Source organism: Oryctolagus cuniculus, chromosome 5 (genome assembly GCF_051225735.1).
Source record: "Oryctolagus cuniculus isolate XC-2025 breed Fujian yellow rabbit chromosome 5, ASM5122573v1, whole genome shotgun sequence".
NCBI classification, from domain to species: Eukaryota; Metazoa; Chordata; class Mammalia; order Lagomorpha; family Leporidae; genus Oryctolagus; species Oryctolagus cuniculus.
Genome location: NC_142871.1, coordinates 52,632,718 through 52,659,487, shown reverse-complemented (window position 1 = coordinate 52,659,487; position 26,770 = coordinate 52,632,718). Strand labels below are relative to the sequence as shown.

The 26,770-nt window shown below is 41.1% G+C and overlaps 2 protein-coding genes across 3 annotated transcripts in view; one reads left to right on the top strand and one right to left on the bottom strand.

The window, feature by feature from the left end:
- GOPC (golgi associated PDZ and coiled-coil motif containing) overlaps nt 1-8,565 on the bottom strand; it is a 48,626-nt gene extending 40,061 nt beyond the window's left edge. Inside the window, exon 1 of one of the 2 annotated variants that reach the window (XM_017344849.4) lies at nt 8,032-8,565. In XM_017344849.4, coding sequence (XP_017200338.2) covers nt 8,032-8,319 — 288 coding nt within the window. In that variant the 5' untranslated portion in view covers nt 8,320-8,565. The remainder of the gene's footprint in view (nt 1-8,031) is intronic. The other variant, XM_051854385.3, reaches the window with a different exon arrangement.
- Nucleotides 8,566-21,045: 12,480 nt separating this feature from the next.
- Nucleotides 21,046-26,770, top strand: part of LOC100349668 (nephrocan-like) — a 29,118-nt gene continuing 23,393 nt past the window's right edge. Inside the window, exon 1 of the mRNA XM_002714775.5 lies at nt 21,046-21,234. Within this exon, the coding sequence (XP_002714821.4) occupies nt 21,046-21,234 (189 nt within the window). The remainder of the gene's footprint in view (nt 21,235-26,770) is intronic.

The following is a 26,770-nucleotide window of genomic DNA, read 5'->3' as shown; positions in this document are numbered from 1 at the left end:
CAACACATTTTCCATACAGAAACAAAGTGTTGTGCTTAACCTTTTCTCTCCCTTACCCTCTACTTCTACATGATGATCAAAGTCTGCAATTACTATTTCCTTAATGTTCAACTGATCTCCTTTTCTTCATCCCTATTGTGATTTTCATTTCTATAACATGCTTGACTATATAGCAAATTCTTCTGTTACAGCACTGGATGAACCCAATTATTATTGTCATTACTGTGTCAGTACCTAAATGGTAAGTACTTCTGGAGAAAGTCACACAACAAGGCAGACTAGTTACACCATCAACTTATAACTCATTACGCCATAAATTTTTAATGCCAAGTAGGTCTGCAACATTGGATGGCAGTCCTACTTCTCTGGTCAACTGGCTCTCCCACTCTTTTCTAACTACTTCAAATCTTTTCCTGTCTCCTCCAGTCTTTACTCTCACCCAGTTTCAGCAGTTGGCCAGGGATCCTATTTTACAGAAAACAAAGAAAAGTCATCACAAAAAAACTCCCACAATCTCCCTCATCTGATCTTCATCTCTCCTGTCTCTAAGTATAGCAGCTTTCTTTCTTTCAATATAAGGGCATTTTCTCTACCTGTACTATGGATCCTACGTTTACTCAGAATCGTATTAATGTCAATTACTTCTCTTTTTCTGTAATAGCTTATCCCTTAAGATGCTTCTCACTGACTTTATAGCCACATTGACTCTTTCTGCCTGCTTTTTGCTTCACCTCATCTGTTCCTCGTAAATACATGTTTGTGCAAAGATTGATTTCTCTAGCTCTGTAGCCTTGGGAACCTTACTTAATAGCTATAAAATGAAAATAACCATACTAATAAGCCTATCTCACAGGACTATTGAAAGAATTAGATGAATTTACACAAAGAGTCTTCAAAAAGTTCATGAAAAATGTGTATTATGAGACAACTTTGTCTGGATTTCAAAAATTTTTTGCACAAAACTCAACTTGTGCTAATCTGTTTTAACAGGTTTGAACAGGATCCAGTCTGAGGCACTAAGAAGGGATAAGACACAAGTATGATGGCCGGTGCCGTGGCTCAATAGGCTAATCCTCCGCCTAGCGGCACCGGCACACTGGGTTCTAGTCCCGGTCGGGGCGCCGGATTCTGTCCCGGTTGCCCCTCTTCCAGGCCAGCTCTCTGCTGTGGCCAGGGAGTGCAGTGGAGGATGGTCCAAGTCCTTGGGCCCTGCACCCCATGGGAGACCAGGAGAAGCACCTGGCTCCTGCCTTCAGATCAGCGCGGTGCACTGGCCGCAGCACGCTGGCTGCGGCGGCCATTGGAGGGTGAACCAACGGCAAAGGAAGACCTTTCTCTCTGTCTCTCTCTCTCACTGTACACTCTGCCTGTAAAAAAAAAAAAAAAAAAAAAAAAAAAAAAAAAAAGACACAAGTATGAAAAGAATCCATATTACAGCAATATAAATTCTGCTAAAAAACTGAAGTACATGGGGCCGGTGCAGTGGGTTAAAGCCCCAGTCTGCAGCGCCAGCATCTCATATAGGCACCAGTTCAAGTCCCAGCTGTTCCTCTTCCAATCCAGCTCTCTGCTATGGCCTGGGAAAGCAGTAGAAGATGACTCAATTCCTTGGGCCCCTGCACCAGTGTGGGAGACCTGGAAAAAGCTCCTGGCTCCTGGCTTTAGATCAGCTCAGCTCTGGCCACTGTGGTCTTTTGGGGAGTGAACCAGTGGAATAGAAGAACTCTCTCTTTATGGCTCTACCTCTCTACCTCTCTCTGTAACTCTTTCAAATAAATAAAAAATACTTTTAAAAAAAAAAACTGAAGCACAATCAATCATCAAACTGGTAGTGAAGCTTGGGAATCTTCAATACTTTATGAAAAGTTTATGAGAACAACACCTCAAAGAAATCTTCAGTCTTCAAATGAAGAACTACTTTCAAGAAGGGACAAAGCTGAAGATGAAGCCCACTGTGACAGGCCATTCATAGAAAATCGTAAGGAAAAAAATAATCTTGTTGAAGTTCTAAGTTAAGGCTGATGATTAACAGCAGAAATAATAGCTAACATCACAGACATCTCAACTGGCTCAACTTACACAATTCTGACTGAAAAATTAAAGTGGAGCAGGTGGCAAAGCTGTCACATCAAGAACAGCTGCACACAAAGAGTAGAGCTTTCAATGGAAATTCAACAAGCAGTATCAAGTTCTTGAAGCATTTCTTTAAGTAACTGTAATAGAAGATGAAACATGACTTAATCAGTACAATCCTGAAGATAAAGCATCATCAAAGTACAGAGGTGGCTGTGGTCTAGTCAAAACAAAAGTGGACTGGTCAAGAACAAAGGTCATGGCAATAGCTTTTTGGGATGCTCACAGTTTTGTTTGTTGGCTTTCTGGAAGGCCAAAAACAGTAACATCTGCTTATTAGGAAAATTAACCAAAGTTTTAGCAGCAAAATGCCTGAAAAAGTTTCACCAGTCTTTTCCAATACCAACAGTGCTCCTGCTCATTCCTCTTATCAGAACAATCGCTATTTTGTGAGTTTTGATGAGAATTCATGAGACATCCACTTTTCAGTCTTAAGTTTGACTTCTCTTTGCTTCCTAATCTTAAAAATTCTTTAAAGGGAGGCAAGCGTTGTGGCATAGTGAGTTAAAGCCACTGCCTGCCATGTGGGCATCCCACATGGGCGCTGATTCAAGTCCCCACTGCTTCACTTCTGATCCAGCTCCCTGCTAAAGGACCGGGGGCCAGCACCATGGCTCACTTGGTTAAACCTCTGCCTGAGGCACCAGCATCCCATATGGGCACCGGGTTCTAGTCCTGGTTGCTCTCTGCTATGGCCCAGGAGGGCAGTGGAGGATGGTCCAAGTGCTTGGGACCCTGCACCCGCATGGGAGATCAGGAGGAAGCACCTGACTCCTGGCTTTGGATCAGTGCAGCGCCAGCTGTAGTGGCCATTTGGGGGGTGCACCAACGGAAGGAAGACCTTTCTCTCTGTCTCTCTTTCTCACTGTCTATAACTCTACTGTCAAATAAATAAATAAATAAAGGACCTGGGAAAGCAGGTCCTGGGAAAGCAGTGCTTGGGCCACTGCACCTACATGGGAGACTTGAAGAAAGCTCCTGGCTCCTGGTTTCCAGTTAGCCCAGTTCTGGCTGTTGCAGGCATTGGGGGAGTGAACCAGAGGATAGAAGACCTTTCTCTCTGTCTCTCCCTCTTTCTATCTGTAACTCTGCTTTTCAGAAAAATAAATAAAATCTTAAAAACAAAATCTTTAAAGAGTATTCATTTTCTTCAGTTAACAAGGAAAAAAAAAAGGCTGTATTGACATGGTTAAATTCTCAAATCCTCAGTTCTTTGGAGATGGACTAAATGGCTAGTATCATCCTAAAGATGATGGCATTTATGTTGTTAAATAAAGCTTTTATTTTGTACTCCTAGCTTTTAATTTCATTTCCTCGAATTTTATGAAGTCCCTGTGTATGTAAAAGACTTAAAACAGAGCGTGGTCCACAGTAATCAATTAATAAGTTTAGCAATACCATCACTGCTAATAACATCTCATATTCATCACATAGTTTGGCAGTCATCTGCACAAGACTGATTATCTTCCAGTTATCCTGAATTTCCTCATCCTTCCATTCCAACCTATCCCTAGATTTTGCTATTTTTTACATCTCACAACTCTCTTGTTCTGAACACATTCCTCTATCCCACTATCTTATTCCACACTATTATTGTATCACATGGATCATAATAACCTCCTAAAGAATCTTGTGCATTCTTTGTTATTCTGACAAATTTTCTCCCTATCATAGACAAAGTGTACTATTTAAACCTCATATTTGACGTTATCATCTGGTTTAAAACACTTTTCATTGTTTGTACAAAGCCTAAAATCTAATGCATGGTCTATATAACCACACAGTTGCATTGCTGACTCGTTCGAAATTATCTTGAATTTCACTACTTTTGCTCTCTGCTCTCAAAACACCTATCAACTGTTCTTCAGTTCTTCCAACACTCCATGCTCTGGCATATCCCAAGTGCTCTCTGCTTCCCAGTCCCTTGAATGTCAGGTTGAATGATATTCCTATTTTTCTTAGCCTAATTCCTACTTACCCTTTACATCTTAGCTCAGTGGTAACTTTCTTAGGGAAGCCTTCCTTCACACACCAGAGGAGGCTCTCATTACTCTGATGTATCTTTCATAGCACTAGTGGATGTTGTAATTTCTAATTTACATAATTGTTCCCCTGCCAAATTCGCTGAATAGAATCCAAGCTCCTATTACAGCAATGACCATGTCCTTTTTGCCTTCCATGGTATCCCATGTGTCCAATATACCATCTGACACATAACTAGTATTCAATTAAGTCTATACTGGATCAATACTAAATGTTAACATTGTTGCAAAACAGCCTGTTTAAAACACAGTATCCGATTTATAGCAGCACAAGGACATTATCACTGGGTCAAATCAATGTGGCTCTAGACCAAAGTTAAGTTTCCCTACTGACAGTTGTAAAAAGTTAAAGCCTTTATAAAGATGCTAAGCCAGTAACTGATGAGGAGAAGCAGAATTTGATAGAAGGTGTACTGCTTTGTTCCTATGTAAAAGGAATGAACAAGCAGAAAATTGTTCTTTACGGCAGAGGAGAATTTTTTCTAAAGTACTGGTTCACAACCTTTGCTCTACTCTAATACACCTACTACTGTTACCACTACAGCTACCCCAATCAGTGCCTATGACTCCTGCAAGTTGATCACAACAGGAATTCTCAAGTAAGTGGGAAGAATGAGTCACAAATGAGGAACTCGAAATGGCCCTCAAAATATTCTCAAATATTCTAATACTCTTTGCCATCCCTTTCCCATTGTAGTTAAACCTCTTCCCAAATACAACTTATGGCAAGAAGCAGACACATAGATGTCATTTTTACACCTGTCCCTAAGTACACGAAGCCAATGGATTCCAGAACCCTCACACGTGAATATCAAAATCCTCCATGCTTTCTTCTATTTGTTGTAAATCACCTTGAGATTACTAATAATAGCTAACATAATGTAAATGCTATGTAGATATTTGTTATGCTGTATTGTTATGCTGCATTCTTTAGGGAATAATAACGAGAACAAAATGTGTACATGCTCTATAAAAAAAGTTTGTTTTTTTTTTTTTAATATTTTCAGTCTGTAGTTGGTTGAATCAGTTGATGTGGAACCCACAAATACAAAGGACCTATTGTTTTTCATTTGAAAATGCCATCTATTTCTTTTTTACAATAAAACTGTTTTCCTTAAACATGGTACTAGATATGGTTTATTGATTGTGACAAATACATGCTAATAGGGGAAGCTGGTATAGGGTATAGGGGAGCTCTTTTTACTATTTCATAGTTTTCGTTCTGTAAACTTAAAACTACCCTCAAATAAAAAGTTTTTAAAAATTCCTGTTTCAATTAAAAAGAATAAATAGGGGCCAGTGCTGTGGCTCAGCAGGTTAAAGCCCTGGCCTGAGGCACTGGCATCCCATGGCGGGTGGGGGGACCAGTTTGAGTCTTGGCTGCTCCTCTTCCAATCCAGCTCTCTGCTATGGCCTGGGAAAGCAGTAGAAGATGGCCCAAGTCCTCGTGCCCCTGCACCCACGTGGGAGACTTGGAAGAAGTTCCTGGTTCCTGGCTTCAGATCAGCTCAGCTCTGGCTGTTGTAGCCAACTGGGGAGTGAACTAGTGGATGGGAGATCTCTCTCTCTCTCTGTCTTTACCTCTCTCTGTAACTCTTTCAAATAAATAAAAATAAAGGAAGAAAGAAAAAAAATGTAGTGCTACCCAAAGACACAGGACTGGATAGAAATGGCAATCTAGAAGGATACTTAAGACTAATTTAGATACATTATATATCACCCACACTGGAGTTATTTGCGTCTTTATTATATATAAATATTTTAAAATATTAATCTCTAAAATCACTGAACTTGGAGTGTATTTATTGTATCAAACAACATGTGCACTCAAATATTATGTCTAATGGCCTACTAAGAAATATGATAAGGCATGAAAGTATGGAAACCTTTTCTCAAATTTCAAGTTCTCAGGAGCCCATAAATTTACAGCAATCCCTAAAATTCTGCAGATGGTACAACCAGCAGATCTACTTTGAAAGGCACTGTTGACAAGGAACCTCTTTCTTCAGCAACATCCAACTGATTCCATGGAAACTGTAGAAGCTGCTAAATGTGAAAAAATTAACACCAGAGGCAGAAAAATCTAATGTAACTGAAAAAAAACAACAAAAATCAAGGTAGCCTCTCCTTCTCCATTTTCTAAGATCTTTAAATCAGGAGTTTCAAACCTGCTGAAAAAATATGCTCACATTGCAATATGCTAGCACTTTATATTTTGAGAAATAATTGGCCAGGACATGGAGTCAGAATATGTAATTACAATTTCTAAAAAAAAAAAGCATAATTACAACCCTGAATATTCATCTAAAGTATTTAAAAATGAAAAAAAAAATTTGACCACCACCTCCTACTCACAGAATGATCCTTTCTCCAAAATCAGATTTTGTATCTGTCTTAACAAACATTTTACTTTCCTTAGGTAGTTAAAAAATAAGTTAGATAATGTTTCATTTCTACAAAGCCATTTATCCCCTATAGATGCCTGTGGTTGCAAATTATACGAAAGTTTTTTTGTTTTTTTGCTTTGGCAAAAGCTACTCTTGATTTTTGCTGCTTAAAGTTACTATTTCTAAAAACCATCAAATAAAATTTCATTACTTAAAAAAATAGCTATCTTCTAGAAAGTATCACTAATCAAGAAATCAAGAAACATTTTAATTTACCTACAATAAGACATGAGTGCTTGCATATCAGCATTTTCATTGCAATTTTTTCACAAAGGATGGGAGAAATCAGCAGTCCTCTCAGTGCAGAAGAGCTATAAAATCTTGGGTATGGAAGTCTACACCAAGAAAGATTAATTATACCACCTTTTTCATAGTTAACAAGAGAAAAGCAAAACAATACGGATCACTGAGCAAGGAGAGGATGCATATGTGACAGTCCTGTTAATCTGGATACAATGGGGTCTCATAAATTTATTTCAGCTAGTAGCAATGATGATTTCCTAGATAAGCTAATGTTCAAAGAGCTTTGCATATCATTCATTATCCCATTTTTATCTACTCTAAAATTTAAAGACATTCTCTCGTTTAAATTGCCGAGTTAGAATCCTTTATGCAACATTAATCTATCATAATTTCTAAATATTGTGATAACACCCCAATTTAATTTTCTGTACACTGTGGTAGCTTATTTTGTGTGTTTGGATTTGAGACTCAAGCAAATGATCATTCTTTACACACACTCAAAATAAATCCAGACTTTGGGAAACACAGTAAAGTAGAAATCCATTAACCTCAGTGTTAGAAGTCACCTGAATAACTGCAGGAAGCTCTGGAGGCATGTGCTTGTAATTTAAGGACCAACTATGAATGTGAACCCAGACAAAACGATACTATGTATACGGGTACACTCCACTAAATTTTTCTAAGACCTTGGATCAGATTCCCTTTAGATAGTTCATGCATGTCTCCGTGTGCAACCACACATGCCAGTCTGTAACATCTAAAATGAAAATAATCAGGACCGGGACTGTCTGGAAATATACTAACCTAGTCTGCAAAACCCCAATGTCAAAACGTGGGCTAAGGTATCCTCATGATACAATGAGGTCTAACGTAACATGTACGAGGGAGACCAGTATCACTAGTTCCTGTTCCCTCCTCAGTGAGATACTCGAAGGTGAAAGACAGGACCCCGGGAGACCCACACGTAGGTCTACGTCCCTTTCTCTCCTCCGGTCTCAGTTCTCCCCCTCCTCCGCTCCTGCCCACACACTTCCCCCCATCGCATTCCAAGGCCAGGTGCCCCAATGGGCAGTTTTCTAGGGTCGTTTCGCTGGTGCGTTGATGGGATCTGACGCCACTGGCCCACCTGGGGTCGACTGCCACCCATGCCAGCGCCCACGGCTCACCTCGAGCTTGTGGTTGATTTGGGACACAGTCTGAGCTTTGTGGCAAAGCTGCGCAAAGCAGGAACTCAGGCTGGTCATCTTCTGTCGCCCCTCGTAAGTGATGTCCGCCTGGTCCGGATCGATCTCGCCCAGAAGCAGATCCACATCCACAAAGGCCTTGTCGAACTCCTTCTCCAGCACCTCCAACCACCGGAACATGGACACCCCGCCAGGGGAGACCCCCACGGCGCAGGAGGCGCCCCCGGGGCCCCCTCCGGCTCCTGCCGGGCACGGGCCGCCCGCCGACATGGCGCCGTCTAGGGCCTCCCTCGACTGCTGCTTAGCCTGGCCGCCCACTACACTCGAGGGGAACTGCTGGGACTGCGGGGACCCCCGCGCGCGCACGCACGCTCCGTCGGTCCCCTCCCTTCCCCTCGAGCCGATAACGCCGGCACTGCAGCCCCAGAGTGGCAGCACCAGTGAGGCTGAGGCGGCAGCGGTGGCACACGGAAGACTCGGACAGTCCCACCTCCCGGCCCGCCCCCGCTGCGCATGCGTAGCGAGGAGCTGGGCGGACGCAGCCCGGAGGGACGAAATGGGCGGGGCCGGGAAGCGACCTTGGCCTATGAAAGGCCTCTCTGCTTACGACCCGCCTGTCAGCGGCCATATTGACAACTGGCAAGCGCCGCTGGAATCCCTGAGAAGCGGAGGCGCGCGATGACTGCTTCCAAATTGGAAAGCTCTAATGAGGAGACGGGTGTCCACGTCGCAGAAAAGAATGGTTTCCGCCAGTCTGACTGCACGGTGGGCGGGGACCATTCTAAAGTCGTCCTGGAAAGTTGCTGCAGTGGCGTCCAGGGACGGGGAGGGGGAGTAGTGGAGTGAAGAAGGGCGGTGTGAGCATGCGCAGTAGCCACGTTTTACCTTTTCCATTCCAGTTCCCGCTTAGGGTGAAGTGGGTGGACAACCCTAAATTCCAGGTGGGAGCTGCCTAAAGCTGCAGGTTGAAACGGCTAACCAGGTTTTGCTGAATTAATGGAAGGTTTTCTGTCTTGTCATTAGCAGATTGGCCAAGGTTCAAAGCTTGCACCCTGTCGCATGCTAGCTGTTCCATCCCAATTGTAATATTTAACCTTGAAGCCTACTTTCAAAATTTACTTCACTCACTAATAAGCTGCTCTTAAGCCAACTTTGGAAGTTTAATAACAACTGACTCTGTAGAAAAGGCTTCCTGAATGTAAAGAGCTGATTGTCTCTAGATTAAAATTACATTGATATATGATTTCTTTAGATACATTTAAGGTTGAACTAAGTTTCCATCCTGGATAGCCAATTGTTTACCGTCTTGATTGGCATTTCACCTCTACTCACTGATTTTGTCATTATTTTGCTACACATATGAATTCATGCTGTAATTGTTAAAATTTCTGACTTACTGGCAGTGCTTGCCACGTATCCAACTTAGTATACTGCTGGTCATACATATCAAAAGCAGCTGCTTTAAAAGATGTAATTATTTTAAAAACTGGTACATTGTCCCAGCAGATGAATTCATTCTATAATTTATGACTTAGCGGCAGTGCTCGCCACATACTATTCCACCACACTTCTGATCATACATTTTGAAAGGTGTAATTATTTCAGAAACTGGTACATTGTCCCCACACACATTTTAGAAAAACAAAATTGCTACGATTCATGTATTCCTAAATATACGCACAGTCCTGTTGAGACACTGAGAACGTGTAACCTTAAGAAAGGCGTCTTCCCTTCCTTTCTTTTCAGATTTTAATTAACAGATGTTTATCACTTGTCTTGCGTGACTTCTCTTGTGACTTGTCTTGTGACTTAAACTAGTTGCCCAAGAATTTCAGGACCCAATTTCTTCCCTTACTGCCTCCCCTATCCCAAATCCTCTTTCTCCTTTAAAAGTCATTCTGCTAGCTTGCAAAGTGGGGAAGAGCACATTTGGGAGGGTGGAGCCTCTAGGTAGCCACTGTAATAAACACTGTCTCCCAGCATCACCTCTTGTCTCCGGGGCATTGCCTGTCCACATCCAGCAGCCCAGGCCTAATTTTGGTGTGGTAGCAGAGTGACTAGAGACATGATTATGAGGCTGGTGTTGTGGTATAGTGCCTTATGCCAAGACTTGTGATGTTGGCATCCTGTATCAGAGCACCATTTCTAGTCCCAGATGCTCCACTTCCATTCCACTCCCTGCTGATGTGCCTGGTAAGGCAGCAAAGGATGGTCCATATGCTTAGGTCCTTGCTGCCCATGTGGGAGACCTGAATGGAGTTAAAGGCTCCTGGCTTTAGCCTGGTTATTTAGCCTCTGGGGGCTGGGGATGAATCAGTGGATGGAAGATCTCTTTGTCTCTCTTCAACTTTCTCACTCTGCCTTTCAAATAAATTAATTTTTTAAAAGGGAAATAAAAATGTGATTCTCATTCCAGTTGACCGCATAGGCTAGTGAGGGTACTTAATTTCACAGATACAACTTGGCTATGAATTTTGTGGTGCTTTTTGGAGTTTTGAGCAACTGCTGTCTACCCACTCTCAAACCTCTTCCTCTTCAAGAATTGCCAGTTCTGGAAAGGAAAGGAGAAATTAGTAGGATTAGAAGTAGGCTGGTAGAAACTCGTTATCCTTCATTGCCTAGAGGGATATTTTACTGGGTGAGTACGGAGTCTCCTGTCATCTGACCTTGGGACACAACCTTCCAATAAATGGACACCCAAAGTCTGCACTGTGTGTCCTGCACCAGCCCAACACCAATGAGGAGCAAGAAATCATAGCTTTAATTTGCACTGTGGGTACTGCAGAGAAGACTGGTAATCATCAAGCAATAAAGTCAGCAGCAAACTTACCTAAGCAAAACTAACCATAAAATCCTTGCCTTGAGCTAAAACTGGGAACTTCACACAGGTTTTAATAAATGAGAATATAAAAGTAAAATGTGCCTCTTTCCCTTTTTTCCTTCCAAAATTAATTTTATTTTCATCTGAAATATTTTCAGGAACATCATTGCTATAGATATCATCATCAAGGCACCTTTCTGCATATAATTTAGTTAGCAATGCATTTTTAGGACTTTGACATAAAGAATTTAAAACTGATGCATGAGAGAGGACTACGTGGAATCACAAGAATAATAGCTTCAAGATATTGGGTACTTATGTGTTGGCTATATTGCTATTTGCTTTACTTGTTTGATCCTCATAAAATATTGTGAGGCAGATTTAATCACTTTGTAACACATGAGTCACAGGGAGCTTAAGTATCTTGGTAAGGTCACACAGCAAGAAAGTGATTGAGAGCCGGCGCCGTGGCTCAATAGGCTAATCCTCCACCTTGCGGCGCCGGCACACCGGGTTCTAGTCCCGGTTGGGGCGCTGGATTCTGTCCCAGTTGCCCCTCTTCCAGGCCAGCTCTCTGCTATGGCCAGGGAGTGCAGTGGAGGATGGCCCAGGTGCTTGGGCCCTGCACCCCATGGGAGACCAGGAAAAGCACCTGGCTCCTGGCTCCTGCCAGGATCAGCGCGGTGCGCCGGCTGCAGCGGCGGCCATTGGAGGGTGAACCAACGGCAAAGGAAGACCTTTCTCTCTCTGTCTCTCTCTCTCACTGTCCACTCTCCCTGTCAAAAAAAAAAAAAAAAAAAAAAAAAAAAAAAAAAGAAAGTGATTGAGGCATTTCAGCCTAGATGTCTTTATCTCCAAAGTCTTTCCCGTTAACCCTAGGATATAGAAGGATGAGGGAATCCATTTCTTCTCATATAAGTTACTAGTGTAAAAAATTGGCAAGTTGGTTCCAAAAGATTTTTAAAAATTTCTTCCCAGTTATAAACCATATACAAATCTGTAAACATAAGAGAAATACATACATTACAAAAAAGTAATTATAATACTTTTTTATTTTTATTTTATTTTTTTTACAGGCAGAGTTAGAGAGAGAGAGACAGAGAGAAAGGTCTTCCTTCTGTTGGTGCTGCGCCGATCCGAAGCCAGGAGCCGGGTGCTTCTTCCCGGTCTCCCATGTGGGTGCAGGGACCCAAGCACTTGGGCCATCCTCTGCTGCCCTCCTGGGCCACAGCAGAGAGCTGGACTGGAAGAGGCGCAACTGGGACTACTACCCGGCGCCCCAACCGGGACTAGAACCCAGGGTGCTGGCGCTGCAGGCGGAGGATTAGCCTAGTGAGCCACGGCGCCAGCCACTAATTGTAATACTTTTATATTACTTATAATTTGAGTTCTTGTAGACCATATTTGATTATAAATTCTATTTATTTAAAAAGATCATTCAATTCCTGTTACATTGTGTGGAAGCAGCTCAGCTGCACCTTAAGTGTAAGTATCCAGTAATGAAACAGAGGATGAATGACCCCATTTTCAGAATTGCAAAAGCCCAGCTTCATTTTTGTTAGAACCTTTGCAGCTCTAACAGTCACAACCTTTGTGTCTCAGAATAGTTTCAAGTTATTTTGCCCCTTTTTATTATCATACAGTGTAGCAGCGGCTATATTTCTGTGTGCTTTTCTCTGGTACTATGTGACTGTTTTCCATGCTCATGTGGTACCTTCTATATAAACATAACCTTTTGTGCACCTTGATTGGAGTTGTGCAATTCAGCAAATCACAGCAGAACGTGGACATGAATAGGACTTGATGTTCAAGTGCTGCCATCTGTTGTCAGTGTACTCTCTCTACATTTGTTGTCTTTGCCCACTCTGGAGTTTTGGAAATGTATGTAATCGCAATACTTGTTGCCCTTGTTTTTTACAGATAATAAAATTGTGATACTTTTATTTACATTTGGATTAGCATCTGTGGGGAGCAACTCGGACTAGACTAAGTTACTGGAATTAAGACTTATTCTATGCATCTGCTTTCCCACAATATGACGCTGAGAAGGGAAACAGCTTCTACACAGCTGCCTCCAGTTCAACCAATAAACTGTGGGACCTGCTCCTGATTGGAGGAGAGCAGCGTACTCGGCGTGTGGGTAGCAGAGTTGGGATTGGTGGAAGAGGACTATAAAGGAGGAGAGAGACGGCATGCACCAGGAACATCTAAGGGGAACACCTGTGCAGCCCCCGAGAGAGCCGGCCGGCGGTGTGCCGCTCCCCTGCGGAAGTGGGGAATGTGGCAGGGGGAACCGCCCTTCCATGGAGGTGGAAGGGATGGCAGCCAACCCGGGAAGAACCAGCAGCAAACCCGGGGAGGGCCAAGCAGATGAAAGAACAGCGCAGGGTCCTGTGTCGTTCCTCCACGAAGAGGGGGAGCGACATAATGGTGCCGTGACTCGGATAGGAAACTTAGGACGGATAGGAAACCTAGGAGGGAAGAAACGGGAAGAAATGGGAAAATTTCGGAGAGAGAGACTAGCAAACAGCCTAGGAAAAGCCGGACGAAAAAGGTGCCGGAAGAAGCTATTGAAAGCCTAGGCATAGACTCAGATACGGACTACAGGGGGAAGCTGGGAGAAATCTCTAAGGTCGAAAGCGAAAGTGAAAGCTAGAACAAACAGACTTGGATACGGACTGTGGGGAGTAGCCAGGAGAAATGAGGGAGGAATATTGTTGGAAGAAAGCTTGGGGAAACATACCGGGTAGAGAAAAATGTTAGGGAAATTGAAGCCGCGGGGGGCAGGCCGAGGCGGAGACGAAAGCCACTTTGGGATTCTCAAGTTAGCCCGGGAATAAGGGGCGAAAAGTTAAAACCAGAAGCGGAAACGTAAGCCAGGTTGGGATCCGTCTGATTAACCCGGGGAGCAAAGGACAGGAAGCCAAATCGTGGGGCGGAAACGTGAGCTGGGTTGAATTCGCCAGGTTAGCCCGGGGAACTTAGATTGAATGCTAGTGGCGGAGACGTAAGCTACGCTGTGTGACTCGCGGAAGCTGCCACACGCAGAGAGAGCGTGCGGGGCACAAGTAGATAGGGAACGCTGGGCTAGTGCGAGACCGCGGAGTGTGCGCGCGAAGCCAAGCCGCGCAAAGCCAGGAAGCCACGCAGATCGGAGAAGCACAGGCTGAAGCGGCTCAGAGCCGGGAAGCCGCCGCGGGGCGGGTGCCGAGAAGCAGCCTCGGGGCGGGCGCCGGGAAGCCACAGGGATAGGAGAAACAGAAGTTTTAGAAGTAAAATGAGAGAAATAGGAATGCTGGTAGATAGAAGTAAAATAGGAGAGATAGGAATGCCCGGAGATAGAGAAATAGAGAAGTAAGGCCTCCCCACAGCACGGCAATGAGAGGCTTGGATTCGGTCTGCCTGATTAGTGAGGCGATGAGCACCTGCGGGCGGCTAGCAGCTTATGCACCGCAGGTCACCGAAGACGGGCACGTTATTAACATCAATAGTCTCCCCACAATACCACAATGAGAAGGCTTAGATTCGGTCTGCCTGATTAGTAGGGCGATAAGCACCAGCAGGCGGCTCGACCAGAGTATGAGCCGCAGGTCACCGAAGACAGGCACGCATCAGCGCCTAAAAACCTCCTCACAACATGGCGAAGAGAGGACCCGGATTCGGTTTGCCTGATTGATAGGACTTGTAAGAACCTGTGGCAACTCTAGCAAGTAGAGCAGAGTGTGTACCGCGGGACACCGAAGACAGGCGCGTATCAACGCCAAAAAATAAAAAGAAAGAGGGATCTGTGGGGAGCAACTCGGACTAGACTAAGTTACTGGAATTAAGACTTATTCTATGCATCTGCTTTCCCACAATATGATGCTGAGAAGGGAAACAGCTTCTACACAGCTGCCTCCAGTTCAACCAATAAACTGTGGGACCTGCTCCTGATTGGAGGAGAGCAGCGTACTCGGCGTGTGGGTAGCAGAGTTGGGATTGGTGGAAGAGGACTATAAAGGAGGAGAGAGACGGCATGCACCAGGAACATCTAAGGGGAACACCTGTGCAGCCCCCGAGAGAGCCGGCCGGCGGTGTGCCGCTCCCCTGTGGAAGTGGGGAATGTGGCAGGGGGAACCGCCCTTCCACGGAGGTGGAAGGGACGGCAGCCAACCCGGGAAGAACCAGCAGCAAACCCGGGGAGGGCCGAGCAGACGAAAGAACAGCGCAGGGTCTTGTGTCGTTCCTCCATGAAGAGGGGGAGCGACAGCATCAAGTTCCAATAACTGTTCAATGAATCATGTTTATGTGATTTAAAGCAATCTCATATAACTTAAGTGGGATAGTCCTGTTTTAGGAACTGAGCCCTGCAGAATTTTGCCATAAGGTATTGGTAAGAATAAATAGGGTGGGGATTGAGGAGATGGGGAGAATAGAGAAGTTGCTAAAGATTTCTTTGGTAGGCACTGGTAATTGGCTGTGAGGTTAATGTAAAGTTCAAATATTGATCGAGCACTACTAACTGTAAAGCACTGTAAATCACATATAAGGCCTATTTTGAATTAGAAAGGATGACATTCATTATTGAACAGTACTGTGTTCCAGGTCCTCTGCCAAGCTTCACATGTTTCATTTAATTTCCAGTAATTCTATCTGGAAAAGTAAGTGGTATTGGTAGCTATGAACTGTTTGCATGACAAATGAAGTCAAGGAAAATCCACCACTATTTTACTTGTACAATGTAAGAAACTCTGGGAGTATTGATTTCATATGTATTATTTATACTTCTTATATGTATAAGTCATACTTACTAACAAGTTAAAATTTTCAGATAGACATATTAAACAAACAAGCATTCCTAATTGATTTATTAGTCTCATTCTCTTTCAGTATAAACAAACAGAAAAATCTTGTTCCTCTAACTTGAGAATTTTGGTGCAGTGATTTAGGATTAGCTCAGATGTCTCCCCTGCAAAATGCCTTCCTTTTTTTCATGTGAAAACATGGATGCCATCCCTGTCTAGTTTCTTGCAAACATGTGCTGTAATACTTATGCTAATATTCTTTTGGAGCTCTTTAGATTGATCTTCTTGGCAGCAATAACTGAGTCTTGCTTATCTCAGAATTTCAAGTAGTAGCACAAGACGTGGAGTATGGTAGGAATGCTGTAGCTATTTGTGGGATAACTCCAATAAATAAAATATTCCAGCATTCTACATAGGAAATTCTAGAAACAGTCACTTAGCTAAGCAGACTTTTGTTAGGGGTAATATATATATATATATGTATATATATAGTATATATTATATATATCATGTATTATATGTATAATACATGATAGTCTTTAAAATTCAAGGAATATTTTTGCTAGCCTCAAGAGAAAGATTTATTTAACAATAATATAGGCTTCAAGGATTATGTTATTTAGCCTATAAGTTTTACATATAACTACATTTTATATGGAATACCCAAACCTGAAAACAAAACATAGCAAAAAAACCCCTTTGTTTTTGGTATTTTACACTGTCAAAGGCTATCACTGCTTTACCCACTATTACCTGATTACATTCTTCACTTACCCTTTCCCACAGCTTTGGTTCCACATTATCTAAAACTGCCGTTTATCAACAATGGTATCAGACTTCACTAAATCATTAATTCTTCTTCTTTCATTTGCTGTCAACTCACTGTTTACTTCTCAGATTGTCAGACTTTACAGATCAAACATAGACTCCCCCTAGCTGGCTCTGTCATATAGTCTTCTTTTGGATTAGTTCCATAAAGGCCCTCCAAACAGGTGCATTCCAAACACCCTTTAACATTACTTATCTTTCCTTTGCATTTGGATTAAAAAGCACAAGAGTACTTTAAATTATCTAATTAGAATTTTCATGGTCTTTTAAATTAACAAGTCAAAAAAACATAGTGAAACAATTACATAAAAAGTCATGTCTAAACAGTTGTTGTTTTGTCCCCAGTTGGCTGTAATTCATTCAACATCCATTCATTTTGTGGACATTATGAGCAGAGGGAGTGTGTAAAAAGGCTTCTGTAGTGAAAATTTGTCACTATAGCTGGGGAATTGCATTATATGACTGTTAAATAATCACCTTCCCAGCTCTGTGACAACCAGAGGATAGATTTAAAAGCTAGGCTTAGCTATTCAGAATCATCCACTTGAAATTTTTCACATGGAGATGGTTGGTCACATATGGGGAAAATTCTCTTTGGTAAGGAATAGAGATAGCAGCACACAGTTCCAGGAGCAACCATGACAGCAACGGTATCCAATGTCTGGTTCATGGTGGATACCAGTGCACCCACACTCTGCTCTGGTAATAGCAAGTGTGCTGTCACTCCACTGAGGTGTGATTTCATTGTGATTCTAATTATGCAGCTTTCTCTTATCTTTGTCCATTTCTAAATCTGGTTCTGCAGGTTTTCCACAATTTTCTTTTAGTAATTCCTTTCTACTTAATCAGCCAAAATCTGTTTCTATACTTGTAACTAATAACCCAAACCGATACAAACCACCATTTATTGAGACCCTACTTTTTTGTCCATGGACTTAACAAGCCTGAGTTTATTTTACCTATTCATTTCTATAAAGTAGAAAAAATGAGGCTTAGAGAAGGTAAGTAAAATTAATATTCTGATTTACTTTAAACTTATTATCTTTATATAACATGCTCTAGAAGAAGCAAGTAAATTTTAAAAAATAGTATACACAAATTTTTATTCATTAAATTTCTTTTATCTGAGGGAGAGGTTTTGATTTTTATAAAGTATTTGATTTACCTCTTTTTTTTTTTTAATTTATTTATTTGACAGAGTTACAGACAGTGAGAGAGACAGAGAGAAAGGTCTTCCTTCCGTTGGTTTACTCCCCAAATAGCCACAATGGCTGGAGCTGCGCCAATCTGAAGCCAGGAGCCTGGTTGCCCTTCTTGGTCTCCCATGCAGGTGCAGGGGCCCAAGCACCTGGACCATCTTTTACTGCTGGACTGGAAGAGGAGCAACCGGGACTAGAACCGGCACCCATGTGGGATGCTAGCACTGCAGGCAGAGGATTAACCTAGTGCGCTACAATGCTGGCCCCTTGATTTACCTCTTGATTGATCGATTTTATAGTGGAATGATAGGCATCATGAACTGATGCTTCTAGTCCCAGATCAGAGAGAATTTAGGTAAGTTAGTTTCCTTTCTAGAACTCATTTTCCTATCTACATTAAGAAAGAGCATGCTGTTTAAATTATCTATACCATCCCTTCCAGTGCTGACATCCTACGAAGCTAGTAAAAATTCATGACCCTGCTGAAAACAAAATTAAATCCTCCTTTTAACCACAACAGGAATACTCATTAGAAAGAAATGTCTGCATACTTATTTATCCTTGGATAATATGCCTTCTGTGGTAATTGTTCCCAAGATACTATATACAAGATAATAGGTAAGTTTAAGGTTTAGGCCAATTATTTCTTGCTCTTTGCTTTTAATAAGTTAAACCAATAACCAATTGACAGAGATGATCTCAAGGAATAGACTTCGAGTTTGAATTTGGATTGGATTAGATTCTTTGCTCAGATTCTCAAGCCAGGGGTCTCCCTGACTTCCTTTCTTTCTCTTCTTTCTCTTTATTCTTCCTGGAAACATTTTTGATTGCTGTAGAAATGTGGGGGAGGGGACAGTGCTTTTGTCCTCTACTGGGTAATGGCCAAGAATGCTGGTAAGCACACTACGAGGCACAGGATAGCCCCCACAACAAAGAATTCTGCAGTCTATCTGTCAATAGTGCCATTGTTTAGACTCCCTGCGGTAAACACAAATGTGTTGAAAACTAAACCTATATTCTGGGCTGTGTTTTCAACAGAATTTCTGTGTAAGTCATTGAGTTTTCCTACTTGAGAAAGGCACTGTCTTCCTTTGATTAGTTTCTCCTTACCCAAAGAAGCCAAGTAACAATGATCAGATAAGGTGTTAAATCCTTTGGAAAAAGGAACTGCATGCCTCACATTTAGCTTGAAGAGACCCACAAGCTCAAGAGCTAAAAACGTGAACTTTATACCCCTGGGCAGTATGTGAGGACTCCAGAAGTCAACATTAAGTAGAGCAATAGTGACAGCTCCTCTGGCTGCTTTCTAGCACAATAAATGTGCAGGAGCCTATCACCTGCAGAGTAGGCACAACAAAACACATATCCCTCTAGTACCCAGGCTGTACCTTTGTGTTACACCTTCTCTGTGGTTCACAGTATTAACAAGACTTGGTCTTCTACCTGAAAAATAATTGACCTTTCAGCTTAACCTAAATAAATAGGTGTGGTCTGGGGAACAGATCTATTATCCTTTAAAACATTCTTTAACTTTTAAATATTCAAAGGTATTTACATTTATAATGGTAAAGCTGAAAACAATCTAAAAATCCAATACTTAGAAAGTACCTAAATTGAGGACAACACTCTTGATGGACTACTACTTAGACAATTAAGTTTGTATTTGTGGACACTATTATATAATATAGGAAAAATGTAACAGTGAAAAGGATAGTATATAAAGTTAAATATATGTCTACAAAATTGAAAATAAAGCTATTCATAGTGAAAAATAATGTCAGAACCGCAGTAAAGTTATAGAAATACCATATTTCTAAAGAGTACACAGTACATTTTTAAGGCTTGATCAAAGAAAAGGGACTCCTAGGGCCACCAACAAAGGATAGAAAATGCAACTCATTACCATGGTGCACAACAAAAAGCTTATTCTCATTGATAGCAGATGAGAGGATAAGTTTTTGTAGGCATTCATTTCAAGTAACTGAATATGAATTTACCTTTTTAGCTACACAGGAAAAAATGTTGAAGAAGTATTTCTCTTTGTCTTTTCAAAGCCTGGAAATAGAAAAGAAACTAGAAATATGTTTGACTTTAGGACAGGAGTAAAGAAAATTCTTTCCTCTTGTTGCCTTTTTTCCAAATTTTCTTTTTGTTGATCATTACCTTAATATATGAAAATCCAACAGTTCAACACATAATTCTATTACTAAACAAAAGAAAGAAAGAAGTAATAACGTTTGCTGAAAGAATATTGACTGAAAATCAATCTATCACTCCTTGTCTAGAGGGAAAACAACAAGAACAGAGGAATAGAAAAGGGAGAAAAGCACACAAAAATCCTTACTCTGGAAATAAAAGAAATTGATTATCAGATCAAAGAAACTTTTGTCTTCAAAAAAAAATTGTGGCAAAGAAAGGGAAAAATGAAGAAAAGACCAGGGAAGCTTTTCAATATTAAAAAAGTTTCTTTAGAGAAATCTGCTGAGGCCTGCCAGCATGAGGAAATATAGTTCTTCCACTGGTGGAGCTTTCTCTATAGGCTTTCGCTTAAAATGCTCAGCAGGGATGTACAGAACAAGACACAAAGCCACAACAAAGCAGCGTCCTAGATACGTGAAGCTTTCCTCTCCATGGTCAGTCAGATTTCACAACTGACAAATTCCTCTAAAGCAGCTAGCGGCCCTTTCTACCATTATTACAAATAAATGAAAATAGCAGACCCATTTCAAAGCTTCGTTTCCATTTGAGACACCAATATTTTTAACGACAATGGTATTTTCCAAATATGATAAATGGATGATCATGTGATAGATGAACAAATTATTTATGCTGTAAGTATCATCAGTGAACCCCCATTGTCTCATCAGAAAAAAAAAAGTTACTGAAACAACAATGACAAATAGAAAACCTCCCTATTTTCTCTTCCTTGTGAATGTGAGAAGAAAACACCTGCCAGTTTCAGTCCTCCAAAAATGGTTTTAATATAAGGTCACAGAAAATTCAAACGTTTTATGGCCCACTGTAAATCAGCTCTTTGTCTCTTCCTACTAATTCCCTAGTGTCACATTTAACAAAACAAGGAAACTACAGATAGTAGAGGTGTTTGCAGATTAGCTTTCCAAGCCATAAATAACATGAGGTTTTGCTCACCCACAAATATTAAGGCAGCTTATCAATGTTTAAGCCCCTTCCTCTTTGTAGTGCTTGCTAACATTTTAACCAGACAAACTGAGAATTTTTCTTTCCTGTCTTCTTAAATTGACAGAGTACACATTCATAAGATTCTATTATCAGATTTGGTGGTATAAAGAGTGAGACATCACCTAAACACCTGCCTGCTACTTGCGAGTGCCTGTTTTGGAAGATGCACCTGCTCTGTGCTTTGCTTGTTGTGTTCTCTCTTAGTGATGGTTCCAGTCTTCACTGTCCTAGAAGATGTAGCTGTGATTCTGCACAGTTGGTGCAGTGCTACAGACTAACAGAGGTGCCATCAGGTATTCCTCCTAGCACCAAGAGGCTCTTTATTAGCCACAGCAAAATTCAGCACCTCCAGGTAACTATGCCATTCTACACTCATGGTGTGACCATTTTATTTTGTGAGGCAGGGTGTGAGGTTGTTAAACTTGATTTTAATAATTCTACTTGAAAATGCTAGATATCAATTTAGAGTAGTTGCAATAGCTACCTGCATGCTCTATACTACCAAGATGTGTATATGCCTCTGGTATTTCTTTTACAGGAAGCAGCAGGAAAAAAATTAGAATCTAAGATAAATGATATTTTATTTCAATTTTTATTCAAAAATTTGAAGCTATGTTGTGGCAAAAGGAAAAGTGAAGAAAATCTTTTTCTTCCTTAAATTTTTCCTTATTTTACTTATTTTCCTCTTATTTTTACTTATTTTCTTCTTATTGGCAAGGGGAGGGAGGGAGGAAGGAGGCTGGGCCAGGCCAAAGTTGGCCCTGGAACTCAATTCCGGTTTCCCACATGGGTGGCAGGCACCCAACTACTTGAACAATCACCTGCTGCCTTCCCATGAAGTGCATTAGTAGGAAGCTGGATCAGGAGGAAAGAAGCCAGGACTTGAACCATGCACTCTGATAGGTATGCAGGGCTCTCAAGTGGAGACTTAACCACTCCACTGAGCACCCATGCTGGGAAGGAGCTCTTTCTTAACCAAAAGAGCACATTGCCATTTTGTATCCCCAGGATTAAGAATAAGTCCTAGCTGGCGCAGTGGCTCACTAAGCTAATCCTCCACCTTGTGGCGCCGGCACACCGGGTTCTAGTCCCGGTCGGGGCGCGGGATTCTGTTCCGGTTGCTCCTCTTCCAGGCCAGCTCTCTGCTGTGGCCAGGGAGTGCAGTGGAGGATGGTCCAAGTGCTTGGGCCCTGCACCCCATGGGAGACCAGAGAAGTACCTGGCTCCTGCCATCGGATCAGCGTCAAAAAAAAAAAAAAAAAAAAAAAGTCCTTTCAGGAGAAACATTGTTTCATTCATGCCATGGAGGTGGCAGATGCTACTTGGAACATCATTGCTATTAAGAGAAGCTCAGTTTATCAGAACAATTTATACAAAACCCTCATACTAGCTAGTTATCAGTGTCATTTTGGAAACCTATACAGAGTAAATATATGAGTGTTTTTGTTTTGCAGTTACCTGCAGTTCTCATCCTGTGCTGTTAATTATGACTTTTATCATCAGGCCCACCTATCTGGCGAGTGCTAGAGGGAGTGTTATAGGTTTGTCTGATATTTTAACATGAAGAGATTGTCGTTTTCATCTTTGATATTTTGAAAGATATCACAGGACTAGTGTTCTCATCCTAGTTTTCTCACTAAAGATGTAACCATCTTAGGCAAGATGTTAAAAATGTCATTGGTCCTCACTTTTTATCTTTATAAAGTCAGAAGACTGCTTTAGATAGGCGATCAAAAGTCTTTTCTAGATGGAAAATTCTTTGGGTCTCTAATTATCCCTTTAATATTCACTGCTGCTCCTTCATCGATCCAAATCCTAATATAAGGAAATACCTCTCTGGGAGCCAGGTGCAGAGAGGCAGAAGGTAAATGTGCTTGCTGCAAATACAGAACCTCCCTTTCATTTGGTTAAGAAGTGTTCACAGAGGTGTCACATAAACACACAGAGTTTGACGTATATGGCATGGTATTTATATCCAGGCTTAATAAGCACAATTATCTGGTCTCCATCTGTTTATTTTCCTCTTCTACCCTTGTAGCGCCTAATGCCAGGGAGCAAGCCTGACCCTGTCAGGTCTAAGCATTCAAGCAAGACACCTGGTTAAAGGGTAAGATGTTTAAATATTTGCTCTGAGCACTTGAGATGCCTAGTGAGATGGAGCATCAGCTAAGCCTTGTATTGATCCTAGGCTGCTCCTTTGTAGCCAATAAGATGAAATTATACCTGTCATCAAATTCTGTTATCAAATGAATCAATTTGTCATTGGCATACATTCATTGAGCAATAGTCTTGCCACTTCTTTGACTTTAATTAGCCTAATGAATTGCCTCTTACAAAGACAGGTGATAATAGGAAGACTAATGAAAGACACCATTTTTTTTGTTAAGGAAATGATGCTTAGGTTTTAAATGGCCATTTTTCACTTGGTGCATACAATTTCTAATGTTTAATTAGAAAAAACGTTAAAATTGATCCTCAGATGAACAGTAATAATATTATATACAAGTGGAAAATAATTATTTAGTATATATGTATATAAATATACACCACAATTTAAAATGTTTATATTATTTGTTCATATAATCCATCTCTGTTTGGGACTGTGCATGGTATGCTGGAGGCTGAGGATAAAAGGCGAGAAGTTCACAGCCTCTGCCCTCAGGAACAGAGTTTATTCATTTGTCTATAAAAGTTCCTACTTCTCTGAGGTTCATGCTACTGGGCTGTAATGTTCGTTCTGTGTTCTGTCTAGTCCCTCCCTTACTGGCTTGCAGTTTTCCTCTCCATCCTGAGTCCTGCATCTTCTTGTGCACCTTTAGTGTCCATGGGGAAGGCTGGTCCAACAACCTAGTCTCATACTTCCTTCAACTCATAAAAAAGACATCTATCCTCATATCCATTTTACTCCAGCTATCTTGGTGACATCTCTCTGTTTTATCATAAGTCATAATCCTCGTTATCACTTGGAATTCTCCACTCAGAAAGTCCTGAATTATTTTCCTTCTAACTGCCATACTCCACACTTTTTTCTTTCCACCTCATGGAAGCAACTAACCCTAGAATTATCCATGTCCTCCCAGATAATCAGTTTATTTCTCACCCACTTTCTTTCTCTATGCCTTCGCTCCCTGCATCCCACAATAAATTGTCTTAAAACCCACCCAGCAAAGCCTCAATCTTAAATTAGGGTAATAATTTTCCTTCATTTCTTCTATACCAAGACAGCTGGTGCTGCTGGAAAGGATCACAAAACTAGATGTTTTGGACCCAGAAATTCATCTCTGATTTCAGCTTGGTCTTCACTGTCACCAATCTGTCCTTTCAGTTGTTCTTGGTCAGGTTCTCCCTTCATTCTCTTTGCATATTCCAGAACTACAGTGCAGTCTTGCGTTGCCTAATCCTTGTCTTCCTCATTCTCAAGAAACGGCTGGCCTTCCATGCAGTTGACAAATCAAGACAACACTTCATCTCTATTGTTCCTACAGTGTGTACAAACTTCTGTGAACTCTTTCCTCCAGACAGAGGATGAGCTGTTTCTCCTATTCAAGGCAAACCCTCTCCTCACAACTGTCTCCACCTTTGATTCAACCTTTCTCACTTCTCCCAGATTTTGTTCCCATTCTCCACACTCCCATATCTTCAGTTGCTTTTTCTTTATGAGTTCCTGGCTGCAGCCTATACCTGTGTTCCTCTACTTACAATAACAAATCCTCTGAAAAATTGTTTAATATATTTTTCTTTTTACTTGAAAGGGAGACAGAGAGAGATGTACCATTCACTGGTTCACTCCCCCAAATGCTTGCAAGAGCCAGGGCTAGGCCAGGCCAAATCGAGACACCCCACCCTCTTCGCCCACCCAAGCTTCATCCAGGTCTCCTACATGGGTGGCAGGGACCCAAGTACTTGAGTCATCATCTGCTGGCTTCCAGGATACACATTAGTAGGAAACTAATTTATAGCACAGTAGTGAGGACTGGAACCTAGGACTGTTATAAATTATAGCACAGTAGTGCAAGAACTCTGATACTGGATGCAGTTGCTCCAAATAGCAACTCAACAGTTGTACCAAACACACACCCCAATAATAAAATCCTCTTAATTCTGTGTCTTTTGTTGATTGTATCCCTCTTTATTTTTAAAACTGTATAAGAGTAGTCTATATTTTTACTGTCTCCCCTTCTTCCCCTCCTATTTAATTCACTGCTGTTTGGCTTCTATCTAATCCTTATGCTCAAAAACTGTTCTAATATGTGGTTGCTTACTATTTTCTTGGAGTTTTTACTCTCTTGCTTTCCACGATACCACCTTTTATGTCCTCATTGTTCCTCCCTTATCTTTTTTGCCCTTTTGTGCATTTCTTTTCCTCTATTCCCCCTCCCCGTACTGGTTTCTCAATCCTCAGCCATTCCTTCTTTTACTACACACATTCTCCTTATCTGACCTCATTCTGTCTAATATGATGGCTTCCAGAACTGCATCTCTAATTCACTGGACTTCTTCACTCAGATATATAAGAAGGCTCTCAAAACAACATGCCCAGAACCAAATTCAATCTTTTTTGCCTAAACTTGTGGTCTTTTGTGACTGGCCTCTTTGCCTTAGCATAATTTCCTGAAGTCTCATCTATCTTAGAGCATGTGTAATCTCCTTGCTTTTAAGGCTGAATAATAGTGTGCTGTTTGTATATACTGCATTTTGTTTATTAACAAGCTGATGGGCATCTAGATTATTTCCTCCTTTTGTTATGATGAATGATGCTGCAATAAACATTTGTATACTAGCCTTTGTTTGGACATATGTTTTCATTTATCTTGGGCATATACCTGGGAGTGGAATTTCTAGGTCCTGTGGTAACTGTTTAACATTTTGAGAAATACCCAAATGTTTGTATTCCCACAGCAATGCATGATGATTCCAACTTATCCACTTCCTCAACAACACTTCCTATTACCTTTTTTTTTTTTCTTTTTGATGATCGCTATCATAGTAGGTGTCAGGTGGTTTGTCACTGTAGTTTTGTTTTGTATTTCTCCAGCAGCTAATGATGTTAAGCACCTTTTCATATGTTTATTGGCCAGTTGTATACCTTTAGAGAAATAATTTATGCAACTCCTTTGCCCATTTAAGTTATTGAGTTGTAACATTCTTTAGATATTGCAGCTATACGTCTCTTATTCTACATTTTATTTTCAATATGTTTTTCCAATTCTGTGGGCTATCTCTTCATTTTATTGATGTGTCCTCTGATGTATAAAAATTTTTCATTTTGATTGAATACAATTTAGCTATTTTTTTTCTGCTGTCTTTTGTGTTTTGGGTATATAGCTTTACCTAACCTAAGTTTATGAAAATTTATGCCCATATTCTATTCTAATAATTTTATAGTCTTAGCTCTTACATTTAATCTACAATCCATTTCAGGTTAATTTTTGGGTATGATATGATGAGAAATCCAACTTCATTCATTGTTCCTCCATCCTTTTCTATTGCTGTTCACTAACTCATACTTTACTCTCAAGCCATGATGAACTGCTTCACTGTATTGAATGAAAGACACAATGAACAACTGATTACATATGATGCCAAAGGGACACTGTGCTCGGTGACCCAAGTCACACTTGATTTGAGGAATGTAGGTTCAGTTCAGTTCTACGTGTCCACATCTGCAAAACTTATTGTCTGTCAGACTACTCTAAGGCGAAGTGACAGGCTTTCCTCAAAGGCAGAGGACAAATGAGAATTGTAGTTCTGTTGGCAGTATACTTTATATCTTGTCAGATTCTTCAGATTCTACTTCAGATTCTTCCAGGGTAAGAAATATAACAAACAGGATTTATCATCAAGTGGAGGGATTATGGGTTATTATACTTTTGCCGCACTCATATTTT